We start from the raw sequence: 22,026 nt of genomic DNA, 5'->3' as shown, positions 1-22,026 counted from the left end.
CGGAGGATTCGATGGGTAGAAGCCGAAATCCATATACAAAGCAAAGTCTTATTATTATCGAGTCCAAAAGAAATCAAGCTCAGCAAGCAGCAACATTGAAGCTTATAACGTCATGCAACTATTCCATTATAGTTCAACCACATATGTACCTAGGTAGCTACATATAAAACACCATCGATTAAGAATGTTATATTCATTACCTACCCGATAACAGATGCAATCCACGAATTCTCATTCTTCATCTGTTTTATGAAAGTGACGCATAACTCAAGTGCTCCGAAGATTGTTTCAAGCCGGAAACAAAAAGAATTAGGTACTTCTCAAATGTATAGATCCTATATACTGCACTGTATTTGCAGCATATAACCCAAAGTCCGGCTTAAGTCCACAAGGAAGGATTAGGTTATAGATGCTTCAAAATAGGCCTAGCTCCTATTAAATCTTTAGCAGGACCTCGATGCAACGTCTTTTTAAACTCGAGAATGATGTTACTTTAAAAAGTCACCGTAAAACATCCCACATGATATAACAATGGTCCCTCTATACCGACGGAACGGTACACATTAGCGTTTCTTGACTTGTATGCAAATAGGTAATACTCTGTACAAAGAAGATGCAGGTATATGTGCACTATATAAACTGTTCAATAATTTCACTCTCGTAGTTGTAATTATTGTATTCCGTAGGTACACATAGATACCTATAAGATTGAAAGCACCTTCGCCCTTGCTTATACAGCTAGGTGCCTACATGTACATACCTAGGTATGTACCAATGGAGGCTGAAAGTCTGCAGCCACAGCTTCTTTCCCCTGTAACATAGGGGTAGGGATCTTGCCTTAGCGTGCTAAGATTCACCCGCTAAGTGTTACATTAGCAGGTTCGCTGGCCTAGGTACCTAGATAACCTAGACGATAGGTACGAAATCGGCAAGAAACTCCCCCAAGATCCGTGCCTTGTTATCGCGGACAAGCTAATGCATTGGTTGCTGCGACCCCAAAACTAGAAATTAGGAAAAAAGTTCCACGTCTTCAATGCGCTTCTGGCCAAAAATCGCCAAGTGCGATTTTTTTTAAACACTTTCAACACGTCACTCTATACAGCCCAGCTTTGCTAATATGCATTTTTCCATTCCCGAATAATTCATAGATTACACTGTTTTCTTTTTGCTATTATTCTCTTTCAACAATCTTTACGCGGTGGTTTTGGTCGTTAATGTAACTTAACACTTTCCCCCCCATGAGGCATTGCGTTCCTACGGTTCGCCTGTCGACCCCCTTCCCCTTCCAAGATGCCATGGCCGTGGCGCGATCGCGAAACCAACGGCGACTCACTACTTCCAATATCAGTTCCCAGTATCAATGGAATAGATCGAGATTATGATCAAGATGGAGACGAACGATCTAGGTCTACCTCCAGAAGATCGGGCCATGCCCGGACTACATCTGCCCAGTCAAGGGTAAGGCTTCCTCTCATGACACCTCGACCAACGAACTAGGAAGACTTTACTCCATTATATCACATATCACATATGTAGTATATATAACTAATTTATTTCATGACTATAGTCCATAGCAGATGGATATTCCTCTCTAACGCCGGCCGAGACGGCAGCCCGACTTCAAACCTCCTTAACATACGGCCTCACACCTACCGAAGCTCTATCACGATTAGGAGACTTTGGCCCGAACGAAATTCCCCACGAACCCCCCGATCCGTTGTGGCTGCGATTCCTATCACAATTCAAGGAGCCTTTGATCATCCTGCTTTTAGTTTCCGCGTTCCTCTCGATTTTCGTGGGTAATATGGATGATGCCGTCAGTATCACTATCGCCGTGACGATCGTTATCACAGTTGGCTTCGTGCAAGAATATCGATCCGAGAAGTCCATTGAAGCTCTCAACCATTTAGTTCCCAACCACGCCCACCTGGTTAGAGCACAGTCTACACGTCCCACACCTAGTACTAGAAATTCAGGCTGGCCCCCAGCTATTAGCGACCCGGAAGAAAAGACATCTGGAACGGGATCCGAGACACCAGACGAAGAATTGTTAGAAGCTACGTCGTCCAAGGTTATGGCAGCGCAATTAGTGCCTGGAGATCTAGTACTATTCACAACAGGCGATCGCATTCCCGCTGATATTCGAATTACAAAAGCCGCCGATTTGACCATCGATGAGTCCAATCTTACGGGAGAGAATGAGCCATTGAGGATGACTGCCGATGCACGATTCCGTAGCGTCCATACGCCTTCCGCATTCGAGCAATCCGCATTGCGTCTTCCTAGCCCATCTGCCTTGTCTCCTCCTTCATACAACGAGGAGGGGTCCGGACAGGCGCGTGCCCAGAGAGTCAATAATATCGCATACATGGGAACCCTGGTTAAATCTGGCCACGGACAAGGCATCGTTTTCGCTACCGGCGGTAACACTCACTTTGGAACTATCGCGACAAGCGTATCGGGAACTGAAAGTCCCCGTTCTCCTCTTCAGTTAAATATGGATCTCCTGGGGAAACAGCTAAGCCAAATATCTTTCGGTATCATCGCCTTAATCTCTTTAGTCGGGTTGTTACAAGGCAAGAAGCTTCTTGAAATTTTCACCATATCCATCTCGCTTGCCGTTGCTGCGATCCCTGAAGGATTACCTATTATAGTGACAGTCACCTTGGCTCTTGGCGTTCATCGAATGGCAAAGCACAATTCCATTGTTCGGAAAATGCCGAGTGTTGAAACGTTAGGCTCCGTTAATGTCGTCTGTTCTGACAAGACGGGAACATTAACTATGAATCATATGACGACTGCGAAGATGTGGTATTTCGGTTCGAAAGAACCAATTGATGTCGACTCTGATAACGAAACGATCGAGAGAACACCGGATACCGCTGCGTTGAAGATTCTTCGAATTGGAAATATCGCAAATAATGCACGCCTTGCTCATTCCACCAAATCTGTACTGCCAGATTCCCAAGGTAGGGAATTTGCGCCGTACACACGATGGGTTGGACAACCAACTGATGTGGCAATGCTCGATCTTCTGGACCGATTTAAAGAACATGATGTGAGAGATTCAATTGGCCCTCGAACGGCCGAAACTCCTTTCAGCTCCGAGAGGAAGTGGATGGGAGTGGTGATTGGTGCACAACCTGGAAACAGCGATAAGGAATACGCCTATATGAAAGGTGCTATAGACAGAGTGCTCGATGTTTGTGATACATATCTCACTTCCGATGGTCGTGAAATCATCATGGATTCCGTCCGACGCCAAGAAGCATTAGACGCAGCCGAAAGAATGGCTGAGAGGGGACTAAGAGTGTTGGCTTTTGCAAGCGGACCAGTCACTAAATCGGCACGGAGCAAATCGGGACATGGTACATCCACGCGGAGTAACACCCCTTTTAATAGAGATGAGAGTCAAAGTCCCGGATTACCGTACAGCGAGGAATCATATAGGAACTTGACTTTTGCAGGGTTGGTGGGGATGAGTGATCCTCCGCGACCCGGAGTTTCTCGTTCCATTCGCAAATTAATGCGGGGAGGCGTTAAGGTCATAATGATCACCGGCGATTCAGCGACTACGGCATTGGCTATTGGAAAAGAGCTTGGTATGCAAATTGCTACTCCTCGTGAGCACTTATCAAGCCAAGTTGCGGTAAAACCGGTACTCACCGGTGATGAGCTTGATGCAATGAGCGAGAACGATCTCGCAGCCGCGATACAGAACACAACAATATTTGCACGTACAAACCCAGACCACAAATTGAAAATCATTCGAGCACTCCAGTCTCGCGGCGACATTGTGGCCATGACTGGCGATGGCGTCAATGATGCTCCAGCATTGAAGAAAGCCGACATTGGTATTTCTATGGGTTTACATGGAACCGATGTAGCTAAGGAAGCTTCAGATATGATCCTAACGGATGATGATTTTTCCACAATCCTTCGCGCCATTGAAGAAGGCAAGGGCATATTCAACAATATCCAGAATTTCATCACATTCCAGCTCAGCACCAGTGTCGCTAGTTTAGCTCTGGTGTTTCTCTGCACCTGCATGGGGTTCAAGACTCCTCTGAACGCCATGCAGATTCTCTGGATTAGTAAGCATTCTCTCTTCCCGTTTTTCTGGCACTTGCTAACCCCGCATTCAAAGATATTATCATGGATGGCCCACCAGCTCAATCTCTAGGTGTTGAACATGTGGATCCGGACGTAATGTCACGTCCGCCACGTTCTCGAAGCGAACCCGTCCTCACAAGAGCCTTGCTTCAGCGTGTTTTGACTTCGGCCGCAATCATCATGGGGGGCACGATGGTTGTATATACTCATGAAATGCTAGATGGTGATGTCTCCCGTCGCGATACGACAATGACGTTCACTTGCTTCGTGCTATTCGACATGTTCAACGCGTTAACATGTCGATCAGAGAGCAAGTCCATATTCAGGGGCGAAGTGGGTCTATTCTCGAATAAACTATTCAATTGGGCGGTATCCTTGAGCTTAGCCGGCCAACTCCTTGTAATTTACTTCCCATGGCTACAAGAGGTATTCCAGACGGAAGCGTTGGGGTTGTTTGATCTTATCAGGCTAGTCGCTTTGGCGAGTTCGGTGTTCTGGGCGGACGAGGCTAGGAAATGGTACAAATACGGGCGCAGGAGGTTGGGCGGATACAGTCAGGCAGTGTAGAGAAAGTTCTAAAGAGGTGAGGTGTGTTGGTATTCATCATCGACCTCAATTTGTCTTACTTATACGTAGATGTATAGGAATAACCGCGTTGGGTTACGCGGGTAAATTATGTAAATCTATATTTATGAACATATATGAGCGTTCTAATAGACGCATTCTGACACATGAGATTTTTTTTTTATGTGCCGTGTAGAAATATCCAAATGTACCTCTCCCAACATCCATTTTTGACGACGCAGGAAATCAAGACTTGGTAGTTGTCTCCTCGGGTTCCTCGCTGGGCCCTGACTTAAGCCTGTCTAGGAGACGTCTTCGAATCTCCTTGATCAGACGTAAGCTCAATTTCATCATTCCATCATTCATGGTGCCATCCTTTCGCGTTGCGGTACCTTCGTACACCACCTCATCCAGTTTATTGGTGCCGGGCTTTGGCTTCTCGCCGTCTTTGTCTTCTTCGACTGGAGTTCGTGGAGGTGTTGGTGGATGGGTCTCCATCGACCACGAGCTTGATGGTCGAGGGGTCTCCTGCAGCCCTGTGAGCGAGCCCCAGAATGAGATGTGCATGGTGTTAGACGTGAGGTGAGAGTAAGACGAAGTTGCCTGGTTGGAAAGTTGCAATGAGAATGCGATCCTGAACGTTGTGTTTGCTTGCGTAGTAAAGATCGTGTTGATGATATCAGGTAGACGAGGCTCTTCCATGTATCATATCTAGAAATAAGAGGGATAAAAGACAGCATTGTTGACAGGCTCAGGTATATATATGTAAATGGCCTATACATAGTGTAAGAGCTAGAGTTTATCAACACGATATTCAAACTTCGATAGCCCGCCATTGGATCACTATTTTCCTCTGGATGTTTCTCCCGGGCTATTGAACTATTGTCGTGGTAAGGGGTAACAAGTTCATCAACGTAGGTAGGAGAATCTTCTCCTAACCTGAAAAACAGATTTGGTTCAGAAATCTAACATTGTTACGAAGCAAACACTCAATGGTTGAAAAGAGTCATGATTCTAAAACGGTCGCTTCGAACAGCACTCCACGAGTATTTCTTAGTCCTGCTGAAACGTTGGTCACTTATTGTCTCCCGCCGTCCTTTGTGCTACCTCTGCGTAAGTTCTGCGTTGTCAATAGCTTGCTGCTTAATATTTTCCTCTAAATTAGATAAAAAATAACAAATCCTAGCATGTAAACATGGGCACACTATAAATTAATTCTATTGAAATCTAATATATGCTAAACGTAGTAAATCGCTGATAAATAAATGATGAAATATGCTATTGCTCTGTTCCGATCACGGTGCATCGGTGGGATCCCTATAATCCATCATTAGTACAGACTATAGAATGCTGTATCAGCCGAACTTACCAATCAGTGACTAGATATTCATCAAGATCATCCATTTCCTCCATATCTTCATTGGAAATTTGAAACCCGCCTACTTGTACATTTTCAAGTAGACGCTCACGCTTCGCGCTCTTCGGTAATGGGACGAGTCCATGTTGTAGAGACCATCTGCATTCACCATTAGCGCAGATCGTCTACTAAGTTGCCATATGGCCGTAGAGTTAAAACTTACCGAACCATTAGCTGCGCGGGTGTGCACGAGTACTTTTTGGATAGTTTTATGATAGTCGGATGCTTCATCCGCATAGCTCGCGCCAGTGGCGCATAGGCCTCAACAACAATTCCATACTTTGCGCAAGCAGCTCTAATGTCTGTCCGTGTGTTGAAGGGGTGAACTTCAATTTGGTTCACGGACGGAGGAATTCTCGGTTCTGAGACCATGAGCTCTTCGATCTAAGTTCGGTATAAAAGTTAGTCAAATAGCGTCCCTTTATTAGGAATGTTGCAAACTGACATGAGCGACACCATAATTACTAATTCCTCCCGATTTGACCTCTCCATCGTCGATAGCATCCTCAACTGCCCTCCAACTCGTCAGTCGTGCCTCGCGGCCGCCGTAAGGGCTATGCAGGAGGAATAGGTCGATATATCCAAGCCCGCAAGCATCAACTGATTGTCGTATCGATCTACGCACGGCTTGGTATGAGGTGCTACTGCTAGCTAACTTTGAAGTAAAAAAGATATCTTGGCGAGTGAGTCCCTCCGTATTTTCCTCGGGATTGGCTAAGAAATTCCGGATAGCGTGCCCGGCCTCCTTCTCATTGCGGTACATCTGCGCGCTATCAAAGCCGCGGTAGCCTGCAGCAAGCGCCCACCGCACAGCCGTAGACGCTTCTCGACGGCTCATTAGATACAGACCGAGTTGGATCTGGGGCATGAGCTTGCCGCTCGGCAGCTGCGCGACATGGTAATGTCAGCTGAGTGAGACTGAGATTTTGTGCGGGCAGCTTTGTGGACGCCATTAAAAGCAGGCTAGGTTGGGCGTAATAGATGTTTTTTTTTTTAATGTGAGGGGGTATTAAAGTATCGGAACTAACTCACCTTTACCTTGGAGGCTAACGAGAAATTAGCTGATGACATTGTGCGTCTGTTGGGTTATTCGATGCGAGATTGAACTTTCCGATACCGAATTGGAAGATCAAACTTCCGATTAAGTTTTGAGGTCGTTTCTTTATATCTTGTTCTTTCCCCCATACATATACTTAGTTATTAATACTAACGTCACTTCTTTCCGCCGTACTATGTCGTATGCGGCCCCACACCGGAAGACGCCGGATCAAAGGCGCTGCCGCTCTATAGGCCCATATCCCAAAGCCGTTACTCAGATACATTTCAAATCGGGCGAGGAACGTATAAATGATGAAGAATACACTTCAGATTTGTGATTATCCTATTATACATACCGAGGCAATTTGGATTGAAGTTATTCCGTATGTGTTCTGCATTGTCGCACACTTATGTAACCACCTACCCAGTATGTAGGTTCGTGAAGGGCACCTCCTTGTAAAAGTAAGTCTGCCCACTTTGACCAAATGATACAACCCAATGCCTTTTCTTTGTTCGTATTGGGCCTGCCAAGGAATCACAAAAATATCATTGAATGAATCGCATGGATATCCCTTATATGTTATCAATATTGCATAGAGCGCCTAATTAGGTCTTGTGGAAGCGGAATCCATGAGGCTTGATAATTATAGCAATGGGTATTCTAATTATGTTGCCAAATTAATAGTAAGTAGAAAGATGTTATGGAGACAATAAGCGGGATTTAGGGAATACGCATTGAACATTTTTAGATAGCTGCAGTAGGGCTAGCCGAACATTTCGCTGACTTCCATGATTCTCTTTGAACAGCTACGTGCAGCAAACAAGGTAGTAATACATATGTAGTAACAATTCAATCTTCGATAATAACATCCAGTTGCGGGGCGGATTCCTACAGGTCATTTTAAGAGCCAGCCATCTCCGTTAGTCGGATACACCATTGCGACTGTCATCCCGCAAATCGTAGCGGCGACACAGCTGTGAGGAGGGCGGGCGGTCATATCTCATAGTGTGAGAAGGTGATAGGAGAAAAAAGAAAGAGATGTGGGCAGACACATAAAGGGAGGGATGATAGGTAATTTAGTAGAGGAAATGGTGGTGGTGCCTAGGTACTGTCCAGTGTAAGACACGACATGGTGGATGGTGGATATGAATCTCGATGGTTCAGACTCAGGTCAGAAATCATTAGCTGTAACGACAGTTGGTCGCTTGGTTGACTCATTATGTACCTGTCTTCTTACGTGTTTACCTATTGGGATACATAAAATAAAGTCTTGAAATTAAACGTGCTCATAGGTAAATGAAAGTTTATATAGAGAAGAGGAAAAGACATAAGAATTGAAGATTGAAGATCGAACTTTATAGATGCAACTTCTTTAATTGATTTTTGAATTGTACATTGTACAGGTACGTTGGCATGGTACCTGGGTACTTATTTAGGTACATCCGCGGAAAGGGCAATCAGTTGTGGCTAATACCTGCACCATGGCAGGAACCCAATGTGGCTAGAGTTAAAACAAAAAGTACCTATACTTAGGGAATCACCTGTTTCCCAATAAAACGTTAAGTATCCGACCGAGAGAAACGTCCAAGTCACACGCCAAGAATGCATTCAGGCAAGAAGGAACTGGTCGCTGTTGTTCTGTCCGTCATCCGTACCCGCCTTTGCCTTGCCTTGCCTCGACGAATTTCATTTACCGCATGAACTCATTCCACCTCTCGCCATTCTTTGTACAGTGACTTTTTTTCTTAGGCACCGCGTCTCGCCTCTTTCTTTACGCTACATTTACGCTACATACAACGCCCACGTCCCTTCTTTGCGCGCACCTACTCGCCTCGCATTGTCGAATACCATTCATTGACGAAAAAAAAAAAAGGGAAAAACAAATCCATAGAGGCATTATCTCACTGTGTTCCTCGTATCCCTCGACTCTATCGTACCGTACCATATTAGAAAAACGAACTCCATGCGAAGAAATCCCAACCTTTTAATCACTGAATAACGACCAAACCACACCAGGAAAGCTCTAGCGCCTCGTTTCCCACCCGATTTCCTCGCAAACACATGCCTCAGAGCATCGTCGCATCCACATTTCCCCTTTACTCATCGACCGAAACTGCGACCATCCTGGTGAGCCCAACTTCCATCTCGCGCCGCGCCGGCGGAAGGGGGTTTGAGGCGAATGATGCCTGGTGTCGTCATGATGGAGAACGGCGTTCGGGCACCTCTACCCACAAATCATGACAGAGACCACGGCCAATTCACGAATGGTAACGGTGGTCTCGCAACTCCTGACCGACAGAATGGTGTTCTAGTTGGAGCCGGCACCATGACGAATGGAAAAGATGGTAGCAATGGCGCGAATGCAGCGCAACCAGTACGAATTAATACTAATCCATCGCGTATGAACGACCTTCCCGACGAAATTAAACATATCACCGACGGATTCATTCCCTTAAGTCTCTTGCTCTCGCGCCTCGCGCAGAAGACTCATAGTCAACTGCACGATGAGATCGTCGCTCTGGCTAAGATGCCGGCACCGGCAGGTGCTGTTAATGGCAATTCCGCACACGCTGGCGCAGTGACAGATGATGTTTCACCCGAGAATCTCGCAAAAAAGACCCGGCTACTTAATTTCGTCCAGGAGAAACATGCCGAATGGGTGAAAGCGGCGGTGATCGCGAGATGGAGTAGGAATGCCTCACAGGTCAGCAAATTGATCGACCTGATGTGGCTTCTTAACGACCAGTCACGAAGATACTTGCACATCACGGATGTTATGGCAGAATATAGATGGTCTTTGGCTTTTGCACGACTCCCGAATCCCGACTTACAAACCGCCCTCGAAGTCCTTTCTACAGGTACCGCCCCATGGATGCCGGATTTCAACTACATCGAACCTCCCCCTTTAACTCCGAAAGAGCAGCTGCAGTGGATTGAAAATCTGAACACGCTTCTCTCCATCCGTCTCAACCTAGAAGACTTCGATACCCTCCCTTATGCTTTTCGTGATTATACCATCGATTCCGGCCGTGTCACCTTCAAGGTTCCCGGAGAGTTCGAGGTAGATCTCACGATAGCGGACGAGGATTTCGAAAAGCAGTTTTGGTTCATTGACTTCCGATTCGATTTCACACCTGCGCCAGCTGAATTATCAGACAACATGAGGATGGTTTTGGAGGGCAAAGTCAACGAAGTTCTAGAGAAGGATGGACTATCGGGATGTTACAAATTCCTCCATGAGTTGGTACTTACTCATAAGATCACCGAGTATGTGCGCCAGGCTTTTGAACTTAGTAAGGGTCGGTGGGTGGACACACTCAAGGTAGAGCGCCTTAACCGAGCCATGTCCATTCAATATTGGGTTGGCCGTTACCCACCGGAGGGCCCGAAGAGTTGGATTATCTTGGGAGTCAACAGCGGTAAAAAGGCGGGCGCCATCGAAGATCCAAAGTCAGCAAGCCATCTTACTCTACGTTGGTTTAGAGATAATAAGGAGGTAAAGGATGTTGAAGTTCCTTTACATAACGACGAGATCTCTACGGAGGACCTCCTAGAGCGTGTTATTGGAAGACACGTCGAATATATCCTCAGCTCGATCCACTCGAAACTAAAATTGAACGGACGGTTCACCAAGCGAGAAGCCGGTCTTGCTTTAGACATTCAAAGGGACAATCCAGCACGATCGGTACTGCAGATGCAAGTTGGTTACAAGTACTTTGTTACCCTTGGTGTCAGCTCTACTACAGGCATGCTCTCGATGAAGCCACAATCAGCAATGACTTGGAAAGGAGAACAGAAACTCAATTGGCACTCAAAAGACCCTATTCACGATGGGCTTGCCTGTTTAGAAGGCGTAAGATGCCACTATATTGTGGATGAAATCAACCGTCGCGGGAAGAGCACAGGTTGGATTGTCTGCAAGGGTCCCGTAAAATTGGAGGTTGTCAAAGAAGTACTCAACTTGCGTGAAATGGGTCAACTCATGTGGCTCAAGCGACGTGGTTTTGCAGACCCGTGGCATATGATGGTGAATCTGAGCCTGAGCGGGGATAAATGGCATTTGATTGAAGTGTGAGTCGTTTTATTCCTTTCTTCCTTTGACCTAAACTAACAGAGCTGCAACAGTAATAACCAGCCCAATGGCGAGGCACAAATTTCATCATATACCAAGTTGCCACTCAGCCCTTACCCACCAAACCTTGGGGATAGATTCTTCAGGGATCTAACCACCTTTTCTGCCGCCATGATTTCACATATTACATACTTGAGAAGTCTCCACCGACGACGAACCAAGTACTCTGCGCAGGATGGGGTCAACTACTCTCTACCCCCCAATATGAAGGTTCCTGCGATCTACATCAAACTCTCAGATATATTAGGACAGCCACAGTCAGATGAATCACACAGACCAGTTGCGTATTGGGCCCACGATTATGTGGAAATGAGGTATCGGGGCGTACGCAACCCATCAACCAAGTCACAGGCACCAAACGCTGGAGACAACGAAACGCCGCAGAAGGACGATTTGCATACATTCATTGATGCTCGGCTTCAGGTGTCTGATTCTTCCAGGTTCGGCCTTCTTAAAGGACACGTGGAAAGAGATGTGGCGTATCATGGAGGCCTTGGAGTATTTGCACTTCGACTGGAAGCCAAAGTTGGGCGATCTATATTGGATACGCTTGGTCATCGCCTACGAGCCATTGACCAGCTGGCTGACTGCATCGATGCAATACGCCGCAGTGATAGAGATATTCAGTGTGAAGAAATTACACTTACTAAGATCGTGTTCACATATACCGATCGACTAAAAGAGGCAGCTGATAAACCACAGAGTGGCCGCTTCAAGGCGATATTGCAATTGGAACCAGAGGGAACTAAGTTGATGTTTGAACGAGGCAATCCGCAGTTGCGCGTTATGGACCACTTCCGCCATCTTATCAACTCGAACCTTGGGTCTGCAAAGCTGCCATTTTACCTATCAACCACATTGCCGGTTCATCGCGCTCTAGACGCGATCGAAGATGCTTGGGAAGACCATGAAATGAACAACCAAGGCCGGGTTGAAATTTATGCGGTTCACCTGGATTGGTTCAATATTCGTTATCATCTTCCTGGTCCAAATAGGAACCCCAACGCTCATCGACGCGTTACGATACAAGTCCGGCTGAGACATCGGCGTGGAGGCCTCGAGTGGGCAGTGGGCCGGTTGGAATCAGGCCCAATCCCAGCACAGAAACCCAACGACGAGTTCAAGCAGCTACTTGAAAGGGTTTGGAATGCCGAAAACCGGACGTGGATATGTTTAGTCGATTCGGCAGCAACTGGACTGGATCACCGAATCGGAGACTTAATGAAAGCAGTTGACGAGGCAATCAGGCGCGTAATGACTCCGTCGCCAACGGTAGCGAGACAGCCCCAGCCTAGAGTTCAGGGACAACAGAGGAATCCAGCGCACGCCATGTATCATAGGCAAATGGCGGCAAATAGGCCTCAAAGCCAGGCTCAAGGTCGAGCTCAAACGTCAACATCACAGAATGCCGTAGTGGTATTGGATGAATAGTGGTCAAGCCAAGAACACGCAGGCGGCGCAGGGCGCAATTAGGTATATGACGAGAGAAAAAAAAAAAAAACAGAAAGTCAGTATTTGCTTTTTTTAAAAAGAGAATGCGATGTGAATTGGGGGGACGCGAACGGCCAATTACTTAAGATACCCTTAGGAACCATAGGCGAAGGCAATAGGAGATAGGAGATAGTTACCCTCTCATAGCTTCGCCTGAAGGCTGCAATGAAATTATTAGTAATGATACTTGTTAAGAGTTCTTTTTCTGAAGATATCCGTGATAATGTCATAGGACCAGCAATATCCACCATTGTGGGTATACGATATACTCCAGCTTGTTTGATTATCGAGGATAGAATCAATGACTACATGACTTTTAATAATTCTATATCTTTCAGCTAGGGACTATATCTACTCCATCGACAAAGGTGGACATATTCCCATCCTTACCCCTTTCCGGGTTGAAACACGAACCGAGTTTTGAATAGCGGTGCCTTAGAGCGGTTTCGCGGGCGACGGACCGTGGTGTTAGGCGCTGTAGGGGCCCTGTAGCATGTGGCGGGTTATACCCATTTCAGCACTCTTCTTAGCGTAGATTGTATCGCGAATGCAACATCGGGAGTAGGACATGCATACAATAGTCCCCTTTTTAGCCTTGATGATGTCAAGGGGGGTTAGCTCTAGGTAGGTGCGAATGGCTTACTGCTACTGCTACGTTATCGTGGATTGGATTGCCGAATGACGGGACAGAGATTCAAACTTTCGTTCTTTTTTTGTTAAGTGACAACTTGCAGATCTTACTTGCACATTTACATACTTTGAAGCTATATTTTTTAAGTTTTGGTTTTCTTTTGGTCTATTTGCAATTGAGCGTCGCTGGTACGATTTGAGGGTTTTTTATAATTAAATAGAATAGAATTGGGAAACGATGTCGTGTAAGTTGTTAAGCTACACCGCTCCCCATCTGTTACTATTCCCGTCCTGCTCCCCGCAACGCCGTGTCTTGTTATCTTTCTACGACCAGAATCTTCAACGATGTATATCACATTACGTACTTATGTAGAGATGGGGCAATGTGAGAATGGAATAGAGATCTAACCAGCCTCAATGGCAATAGTCTTCACAGGAACGACTAAATTCGTCAACACATCGCCGATCCCGGCCACCGCCAGCAACACCGCCACTACGAAGGAAGCAGCGGTGAAATTACTCCACGATCACGACTTTTTCTTACGCTGCGAACCACACTATGTATCGCATCGAAGGCTACCCGATCAGCAAGACGAGGACACGAGCGCTGCTGCAGCTAAGCAATCATATAGACTCCCGCCCAATCTAGAGCCACTTGGCGAGCCGCCCGTAAAGCTATACGAGGTAGTCGACCATGTACCGAATCCGGTGTGGAGCTCGAGCGTAGTCAGTCGTGAGGAGTTTGTCGACTTTAAGGAGGGTGTTTGGGTTAGGATTCGGAGTCCGCTTGCCGTGGTTATGGAGACGAAGTGGAGTATTAGGGAGAGGCGGAAGGGGAAGGGTGATGAAAGCGAAGAGGGGGAGTTGGATTTGGTCGAGGAGGTTGAGATTACGTGTTCGAAGTTACTGTTGAGTATTGTGAAGGCTCAGGTGGATAATGGGTGGAAGAGAATTCATGGCAAGATTATTGAGAGACTGGTTGAGGATACGAAGGAGGGCGGAGGAGAGGGGAAGGGGGAGTAATGATGACGATGGGTGTATGAATGAGTTAGATTTGCTATAGGTATGTATATGGCACGGTGCGAATATACCATTGAGTTATTTCAAATTTTACAGAAGAAGCATCTGTGAGTAAGTCCAGAATGAGACGATCGGATTTCGTCGTTCACTTGTGAGGTCCCTAGGGGAATTGGGGGCTTTCAATGCCAACTACCTAGGTGCGTGAAATAGGATTTCGATCGTCGCTTGGGGGGGAGGCTTGAAAGAACTTCGCGCCCAGTAGATGTAGGTCCTCCCCTGTATTCAATTGGGATCACATAGCTAATTGGTTTATACGTCCTCCTTTTCACCGAGCCGCAGAAACACCAACCAATGGTTGGTGATCTAGATATTACGATCAATCGGAAGTTTTTGTCCGAACTTCATGATATGATGTGCATCAGTGAGCCGTCATTCCGAGAGTCACAACATATCTCCCAGATGGTTTTTGATGAGGAATGATATATCTCAAACCGCTCAAAGAATCAGATCATAACATCTCGCTACGGCTTACGCAAGATGCAACCGATCGCCGGTGTAGGGGCTTAGGTTCCACTTTCAGGCCTTTGAACTCGTCACCGGCATGGTGGCGTCCGCCACGGCGTTCGCGAGAGGGGTAACGATGCGAAATTGCAGCGACCCGGATAGCCGATGCCGTGGGCGGACTTGTTGACCCTTCGATCTCCGTATCTGATGGCAAATTTGAGGATCGGTATGTAGGCAGTGTGATAGTATGGGGTTTACTGTCCACCTATTCCAGCTCGGAGTGGCGATGGTTACGACAAGTTAGCGCCCGTGTTTGCTATCGGGTGTAGGACAGGCTAATCGGAGTCAAAATTATCCACTATTTGAGAAGGGAAATACTAGGTGTGTGTATAGAATAGAATATGGATAAGCGATGATCGGGGCAGGTCGTCAACCGACGGGTGGTGATCCGGTCGGTCCTGTTCGAAACCCAGAGTCGTCGGATGTTTAGGCGAGCTTTCCTTGTTCTGCTTCCGCCACGATCTCGCATAATTCTTGCATTTCATATGCTGGAACGACGGAACGACATCGACGACTCCAGGTAGCATGGATGTAGTTTCCGGTTGGTCCTTGACTCGCCATGTTCTTCGAGTTAGAGGATATCGGAATGAAATCGATCACATTCGCAGGGCATCTACGGAAAGGCTTGTAGGGTTGACCTCCCCCTTGGTCCCTGCCGATTTGTTAGGCCCGTTGGCCGCGGAAGACAACCCTATATCCATATAGATAGTTCAACCTAGAACATTAATCGTCCGTGGAGGCTGGGTTGCTACATAGGTATACGCCATGGCTTAGTGCTAATCGGTTGATGAGGACGTCGCTTGGTTCTAATTCGTTCTACGAGCTGATCGGTGGCTTTCGATAGTGTTGAGCAATAATGCGCTTCGCCTCGGGGTATGTCTACCTCGTAGGATGCATCGGAGTTCTCATGTTCGAGATAGATTAAGGTATAGCACTGAGTAATCCAACTCTCGATGAAGTTATCCGTACGTGAGAACGGGCTGGTGTCTCGCAGAGCAAGTCAATTCTCTTCCAGGTTGCACTACTAACTGAAGTAATAAAAAGAAAACCGAGTTAGATCCTACTCGGTGTCGAAAACTATGATTAATAGAACCGTAATCTCGGCTCCTATACGCTTTCAGAAAGTAGATATTAGCATACGAGTTAACAGTCGATTATGCGCATGAGGGAGCTTCCTGTTTGATCGACGCTGGCCAATCTATCATGAACATTCTACGAATGAAAGCACCTATTCGAGTTGTTGGTGCTATTATTTCATATTAAGGGTCTACGTAATATGGCCTACTCGCTTCACCCTTCTATTGACAAGTTATGGCTCACCACACCTATAATATAGCGCCAAGAACTGCACCGACGGTTGTTGGCTGTCGACTTTACGACAGCTGACGAATACCAGGTCAATCTATACTCAAACCAAGTGTGATATTTTATTCAATGGGAGACATCGTCTTGCTCGCCACTACTTTTATCACTCCTTCGTAGAGTTGCGACTTGAGGATTCTGATCTGCCGGCCATATCGCCGTAGTCATTACGTTTGGAAAAGGGGGAATGCACAACCCTAGAGTAATATTGTATGATAGCAAGCACTCAAATGTCTTTGCTCCATCCAACTTCGTAATTATGTCTGGTTTGTAGAATCCTTTACTTTGCCGATACTTGATCCTGCCGCACGGCCGGTCTGATCATCTAGACCACACATCTCCAGCATCGACTTGGCGAGTTGCTGCGGGGAATTGGGCAAAAAAACAAGTTTTAGTGCTAAGAACGCAAGAACGTATCACACGATGCATCTATTATGTATGTAGTTGCCAGCGCCCCTGAACTACAAGGTAGTTCTCTACCTTGGCCAATCATACATACATGAAAAATATATGCCCTCTAGGATGCTTCATAGCCTTGTACCTAGTCTAGCTGCAAGTTTGCTTTGCTAATCCTACATACCTACATAGAATGCTAGACTTACAGAATTAAGGAGGTATTTGTTAGAAATACGGCAAGGGTAACAAACTCATCAACCTGCCTAACAGAGTAGCATGGCAATTCTTGTCCGTTGCGCTACGACATTATGATTCTATCCACAAGATAGTTCGCCATCTCTATAAGCCGAGGTATGCAACGCATCATGAGGCCATCACACCGCTAGGCTCTACTCTGCTCTGCGGGCAAGTTTAACCAACTATTAGCAAGGGTTCCATGTGAGCTTGATTGGCATGGTGTTGATACAGCGGGATCTGCGAATCCATGCAGATATATACCGAAGCGGTTTCATAGCAAAGCCATGAAGGAGGGAAGTATTTTGATGCGATGAGATTATGAGATTCGTCTGAATTTGTCACGGAAGGAAGCAAATAAATGCTGCATATAGTACAGATTTGCTACCCAATGGCTTGGAGCTACCCACGATGCGACATCGAGTGTTTTTCGTCTGAACTATGGCCAATCCCGTTCATCTTGAAATCCTTCGAGGTGGGATTTTCCGCGCCTATGATATGCAAAGATGATGGAATACGAACTGATACAAAGTACAGATTAGGTGATTGATGGATTTCATAGACTTGAGTACGCATGCGTAGAAGCTATAGATTTTCAATACTCCGGTAGGAATAGAATGGCTTAATGGGCTGAGTTTGGACGTGGATACGATGCCGGAGTTCAGGGTGCTATGCGAAAGCCACCTATGTAGGTACTCATGTGGTTATCATCGCAGACTGCTCGATATGTCCATCCTGCACCTATGATTAAGGGTCTGTCAACCGTGGATCCTGACGAATACGGGGTCCCCGATCTAGCGGCCCGCTAGAGATAGACGTGATAACCTCGTGGGCAGTGTTAATTAGAAGCACTTGCGTAAGGGTCTTGCTGGATGTCGATCAGGTCTTACGTAGGCGAATCCACAACTAGCGAGAACTCTGAGCGAGCGCTAAGTAACACATTCGAGCGTATACTTGATGACTTTCAGCAATATAGACATCAATGGCTCTTACCGGAGGGGACTATGACGGTCTGTGCATCGTCCGTAGGAAGCCGGTATCTAGGTTGGTGCATTGCCGGATTGTTAAATGTCATAGCTAGCTGACACACACGCGAAATACTTACTAAATATGTGCGTATAGGCCCGAGTTCGACTCTGTATGTTAAAAGCCAAGACAACCAGGCCGATTCAAAACCAACGAGGTCAACGGCGTCATACTCCCTGTTATTCTAATTGTCCTAAGTGAAGATCTAGGTGAGCACAATAGTTATGTGTATGCACACGTTAAGATTAAGGAGATGACCCTCCGAGATAGCTACCCTGAAAAGGTAGGAGATGTTGCAAATCTTAGTAGCTTCGTAGTAAAAGCTCAAAGGGGAATTTACGTGAATGCAGGTACTAAGCCACTCGACGCAGCTGTTCTAGAGTGTTTGAGTGTTTGAATGTTGTGCATTGCCGGCATTGAAGGCGACGGCGCGACACTTGGCTGGGCTGGTAGTGGACCGCGGAAACGGCAGTGCCGGTGCCGTCCTGACACGCAAAACAGCCCTGAATGCGCTTCAGATACTCAATTTCCGAGCCGGTCGGTTTCGTCGAAGCTATGCCAATGCCTCTAGTGTTCATAGTAGCAGAATGAGACCAGTCGCAAAAGCAGGCAGGTAGTGACTCTTCACAATTGTGCTGTCAATCCTCAACGCTACGATTTGCTAGCCTCATTCTGCTGTCAAAGCGGTCAGCTATCAAGCGGTATAATATCCGTTTTGGATGGGTTCGCATTTCAATATTGCATATTAAAACTCCGATACTCCACTTACGGTGGCAGAACAATGGTTTGTCTTGACTCAAAGTGGACTTACGCCGGTATTATCATAGTAGAGAGGGTCCTTAAAGACAAGACGCTAAAGCTGCGAACTCTCTATCGGACAGTAATCTCACATAACGCAAGATCCATATTCTACGAGGCAAGCTCATTAGTCGGCCACACCGCAGTAATAGCAACAGATCATTGCCTAGCTGTGGCTTCTGGCCCCGCCAGGGACTTAACTCGTTTTCGTGATGTGATATAGTAACGGAGGCTTTGCAGACTTCACATGTTAGTTATCGGCTGTAGTATCTAACGTCGGCATCCTTCTTGACGATCTCCCCACGAAGGGTCTTCCAACGACGATAAGATCTTGGCATTCGGATATCGGCGTCGAACACCCAGTCCTCTGCAGCAACGTATAGTCAAGTGACTACGGCGGTATAAGAAAACCCGCAGCGATGTCCACCGGTATGTTGACGTTGCTGGGAATAAGACGGGATAAGAATCATGGGATGATTTGCTGTGGGCTCTAAATGAAGCCATCGCGACGCTGTAGAAAACAGGATATTCGACCCCGCATGCCGTTTGAGTCCCGAACAAGCTATAGCCCCTCATTTTTGTTACGTATTCGTGTCTCATGAAGTCTGGGTTAAGTTGGTGAAGTGGGAAAACTTGGAGGAGAGGGAATCTGGACCATTAGGGTCACTTCCCATCCACTGGGCGAACAGACCACGCGAGAAATCCCCCGCCAGGTGATGGACGTGCTTGCAGACGGCAGCAGATTGACGTTAGAGAGTCTGACCAATGATTGAACATTATGATTAATTAATAATGTAGGTTTTTGGGTGTGTAATTGCACTCCTGCAACGCAGTAACAGTTATCAACGAAGGCGTTCCTGCGGCAGCGTACCATTGCAGCTTGAGCTCGGACATTTCTTGGCGGCTCTGTCTGTTCCTATCCTGGCGATATTCGACCCAGGGGGAAATAACCCGCAAAATTACGAACTTGAAGTTTGCCTATCAGGTTGCGACGGCCAGGGACATGGTTGTAACTTGGGGACCTATAGAGGACGGCGTATAGGCCGCCATGTGTCCCGATGTTACGCTCTTTGTTCTCTTCATCGTCTGTGCGCTGCAGTTTGTTTCCTAGGATGCAAAATTTGTTTATTTACTTGATGTCCATATTATATTATATTGTGTGTATTCATATAATAAGTATGTGTGATACGTCTGCGCGTGGTATTGAGCAGAATGATATGTTAAATGAAACTTATTAATGATGATATGGTTAGTAGTCATACCATTGTTTGGAGATAATTATTGTAGTTGGTAAGATGGGAAAGTAGGGAACATGTTAGAAAAAGGAATGAAAAAAAAATCAAAAAATCAAAAGGAAATAGGAGAAAACGGTCACTTGCAGACAATATTAACAGACCCGACCCAATTCCAGAGTAGGGGTACTTGTAGGGGTACTCCCTACTATGTAGTTCGGTACTCTGCGGCTAGCTGCTGTGGTGTTACGGGAACTGCGCAGGGGTTCAGGGGGAAATACCTTCTTCAAGAACCTGGCAGTTTAGGTTGTGACTGCTGTCAATGGCTATTGCCCTCGTTTCCCTAGGATTTTCTGCAAGGGGAACGGCCGCCTTGAACCATATTGTTGCATATCTCGGCCAGTTTATGACAGGGATGGAACGGACCCTAAAATAGCGCTAGTCCACTTTCGTATGTTGGTCTAATACATGTAGGTCTAGTAGGTACTGCCACCGCGGCCAGTTTTTTGTAGTACTGTACTAAAGGTATTGGAACTTGCTAGCCACCACGCGGCCCGCCACTTCTTGCCTCACCACTGCTACTGCTGCTGCCAGCCCTCTTCCGCGCCCGTTTCACGCTTCCCACTCGCCACGAATTTCATCCCATCTCTTTTTTTTCTTCTCCACCCATCCACCCCTTGTCCACTTCCCTCTGTCCCCTTCCCATTCTTCCCAGCGCTCGGATCTCGACCGCCTTTGTTACCATAACAATTAGTTCGTCATTCATATCCGTCCTAGCTCCATCCAGTACCAGTCCACATTGAGAATGGACATCGGAAATCTGCCTCTTTTCTCTGCCGTCTGTACATGTCTGCATGTACGACACACCGCAGAGTGCATCGGGAGTGGATAAATGGAAGACCGACATGGACAGACAATAGGAAACCTGATCGACTGAAACGGCAAGGCTTGGATTGCAAGCCCATCGTCAAGTTTGGATTTGCTTGTCAAACTTGCCTTGCTTGCTAGGTATTCTGGTATTACATCGTAGTACCGTGCTCCAGCCTCTCTAGACTCCCAGTCTTCAGCGGACCCCGGCTCTTAAGGGATTGCTTATTCCATGCTGGTGTCGATCATTTTCCTCTCACAAAACTCGAACCAATCCAAGGTTCGCTCGAGCATCTATCGTCTCTCTGACGAGATGCCTGCAGCAGATGCTTTGACCTTGCTCGAAGCAAATTTACACATGATACCCCGGACTCTAACGGGGACAAACGATCTGCTGCCCAACCCGTCGTGCATCTGGAAATTGTAAGATTAATAGAGATGATATCCGGACATTTCTAGGAAACATCTCTTCTCTTTAATTTGCCTGCCGGTGATATCCCTCGTTTCTTTTTATTCGAGGTGTTGACGAAATATCTCGTGTTGTTGTTGCTTGGTCTTTGCTTCCGACAGCATCTAGTCGTTAACAGGGACATATCCCCAAATCCCTATGCTCCCTGTCCGCAGCGCTTTGCTTCTTACTTGAGCTTAATGCTAGACATACTTTTTACAGTACGTAAACTCGGCTGTGTAGGCCTTCGTTCGTGTCGTCATCTTTAAACTCTCGAATTTACTTGCTTAACCGCTCCACCAACCTGAAAAGTGAGCCTGTCTGTTTCAGATCCCCCCAGCCTACACTTGTCGAGCACTTCACTTTTTTTCCAGCCGCCTCACAACGGCACGAAGGGGTCGGGAACCAGGGGTCACCCTAATATCCTAATATATTCGTCGATTTTCCAATCTGTGTACGACAGAAGCATCACTGAGCTAGAAACTAATAATAGAAAGGAATATCTGGGCCAAGCAGTTCCGCAATCCATTCTTTCTACTCCCGACTTGGATCTTATCGTTGATCTTAGTTAGCTTGGAGTCGCCACAGGGACGGTTGAAACGTGAAGGTATCCAGGGAAAATATCTTGGGACCGCCCCAATATTTTCAGAGACATCACTGCCTTTCGGTCTAAGGGCCTCGCCCTCTACTCGT

General features: G+C 46.6%; 4 protein-coding genes across 4 annotated transcripts; 3 read left to right on the top strand and 1 right to left on the bottom strand.

The window, feature by feature from the left end:
- Window positions 1-1,025: 1,025 nt before the first annotated feature.
- Window positions 1,026-4,850, top strand: F4822DRAFT_387644 (calcium-transporting P). The gene is made up of 3 exons (XM_051456818.1): window positions 1,026-1,458; window positions 1,568-4,094; window positions 4,148-4,850. The coding sequence occupies exons 1-3, from the start codon at window positions 1,291-1,293 to the stop codon at window positions 4,678-4,680; spliced, it is 3,228 nt and encodes a 1,075-aa protein (XP_051320017.1). The 5' UTR covers window positions 1,026-1,290; the 3' UTR covers window positions 4,681-4,850.
- Window positions 4,851-5,772: 922 nt separating this feature from the next.
- F4822DRAFT_387642 (aldo-keto reductase family 1 member E1) lies at window positions 5,773-7,818 on the bottom strand. The gene is made up of 5 exons (XM_051456817.1): window positions 7,127-7,818; window positions 6,540-6,980; window positions 6,258-6,478; window positions 6,047-6,193; window positions 5,773-5,994 (listed from the first exon to the last, which is right to left on the bottom strand). The coding sequence occupies exons 1-5, from the start codon at window positions 7,163-7,165 to the stop codon at window positions 5,973-5,975; spliced, it is 870 nt and encodes a 289-aa protein (XP_051320016.1). The 5' UTR covers window positions 7,166-7,818; the 3' UTR covers window positions 5,773-5,972.
- A 1,377-nt stretch (window positions 7,819-9,195) lies between these two features.
- F4822DRAFT_42710 (MED14-domain-containing protein) lies at window positions 9,196-12,809 on the top strand. Its single transcript, XM_051460676.1, has 2 exons — window positions 9,196-11,204; window positions 11,259-12,809. Exons 1-2 carry the CDS (start codon window positions 9,313-9,315, stop codon window positions 12,694-12,696), a joined length of 3,330 nt encoding a protein of 1,109 aa, XP_051320015.1. The 5' UTR covers window positions 9,196-9,312; the 3' UTR covers window positions 12,697-12,809.
- A 550-nt stretch (window positions 12,810-13,359) lies between these two features.
- On the top strand, window positions 13,360-14,646 carry F4822DRAFT_42697 (uncharacterized protein). Its single transcript, XM_051460659.1, has 2 exons — window positions 13,360-13,631; window positions 13,814-14,646. The coding sequence occupies exons 1-2, from the start codon at window positions 13,625-13,627 to the stop codon at window positions 14,407-14,409; spliced, it is 603 nt and encodes a 200-aa protein (XP_051320014.1). The 5' UTR covers window positions 13,360-13,624; the 3' UTR covers window positions 14,410-14,646.
- The last annotated feature ends 7,380 nt before the right edge of the window (window positions 14,647-22,026 follow it).

This window comes from Hypoxylon trugodes, assembly GCF_022578975.1.
Source record: "Hypoxylon trugodes strain CBS 135444 unplaced genomic scaffold F4822scaffold_1, whole genome shotgun sequence".
In the NCBI taxonomy this organism is placed as follows: Eukaryota; Fungi; Ascomycota; class Sordariomycetes; order Xylariales; family Hypoxylaceae; genus Hypoxylon; species Hypoxylon trugodes.
This window is presented reverse-complemented; position numbering and strand designations above follow the sequence as displayed.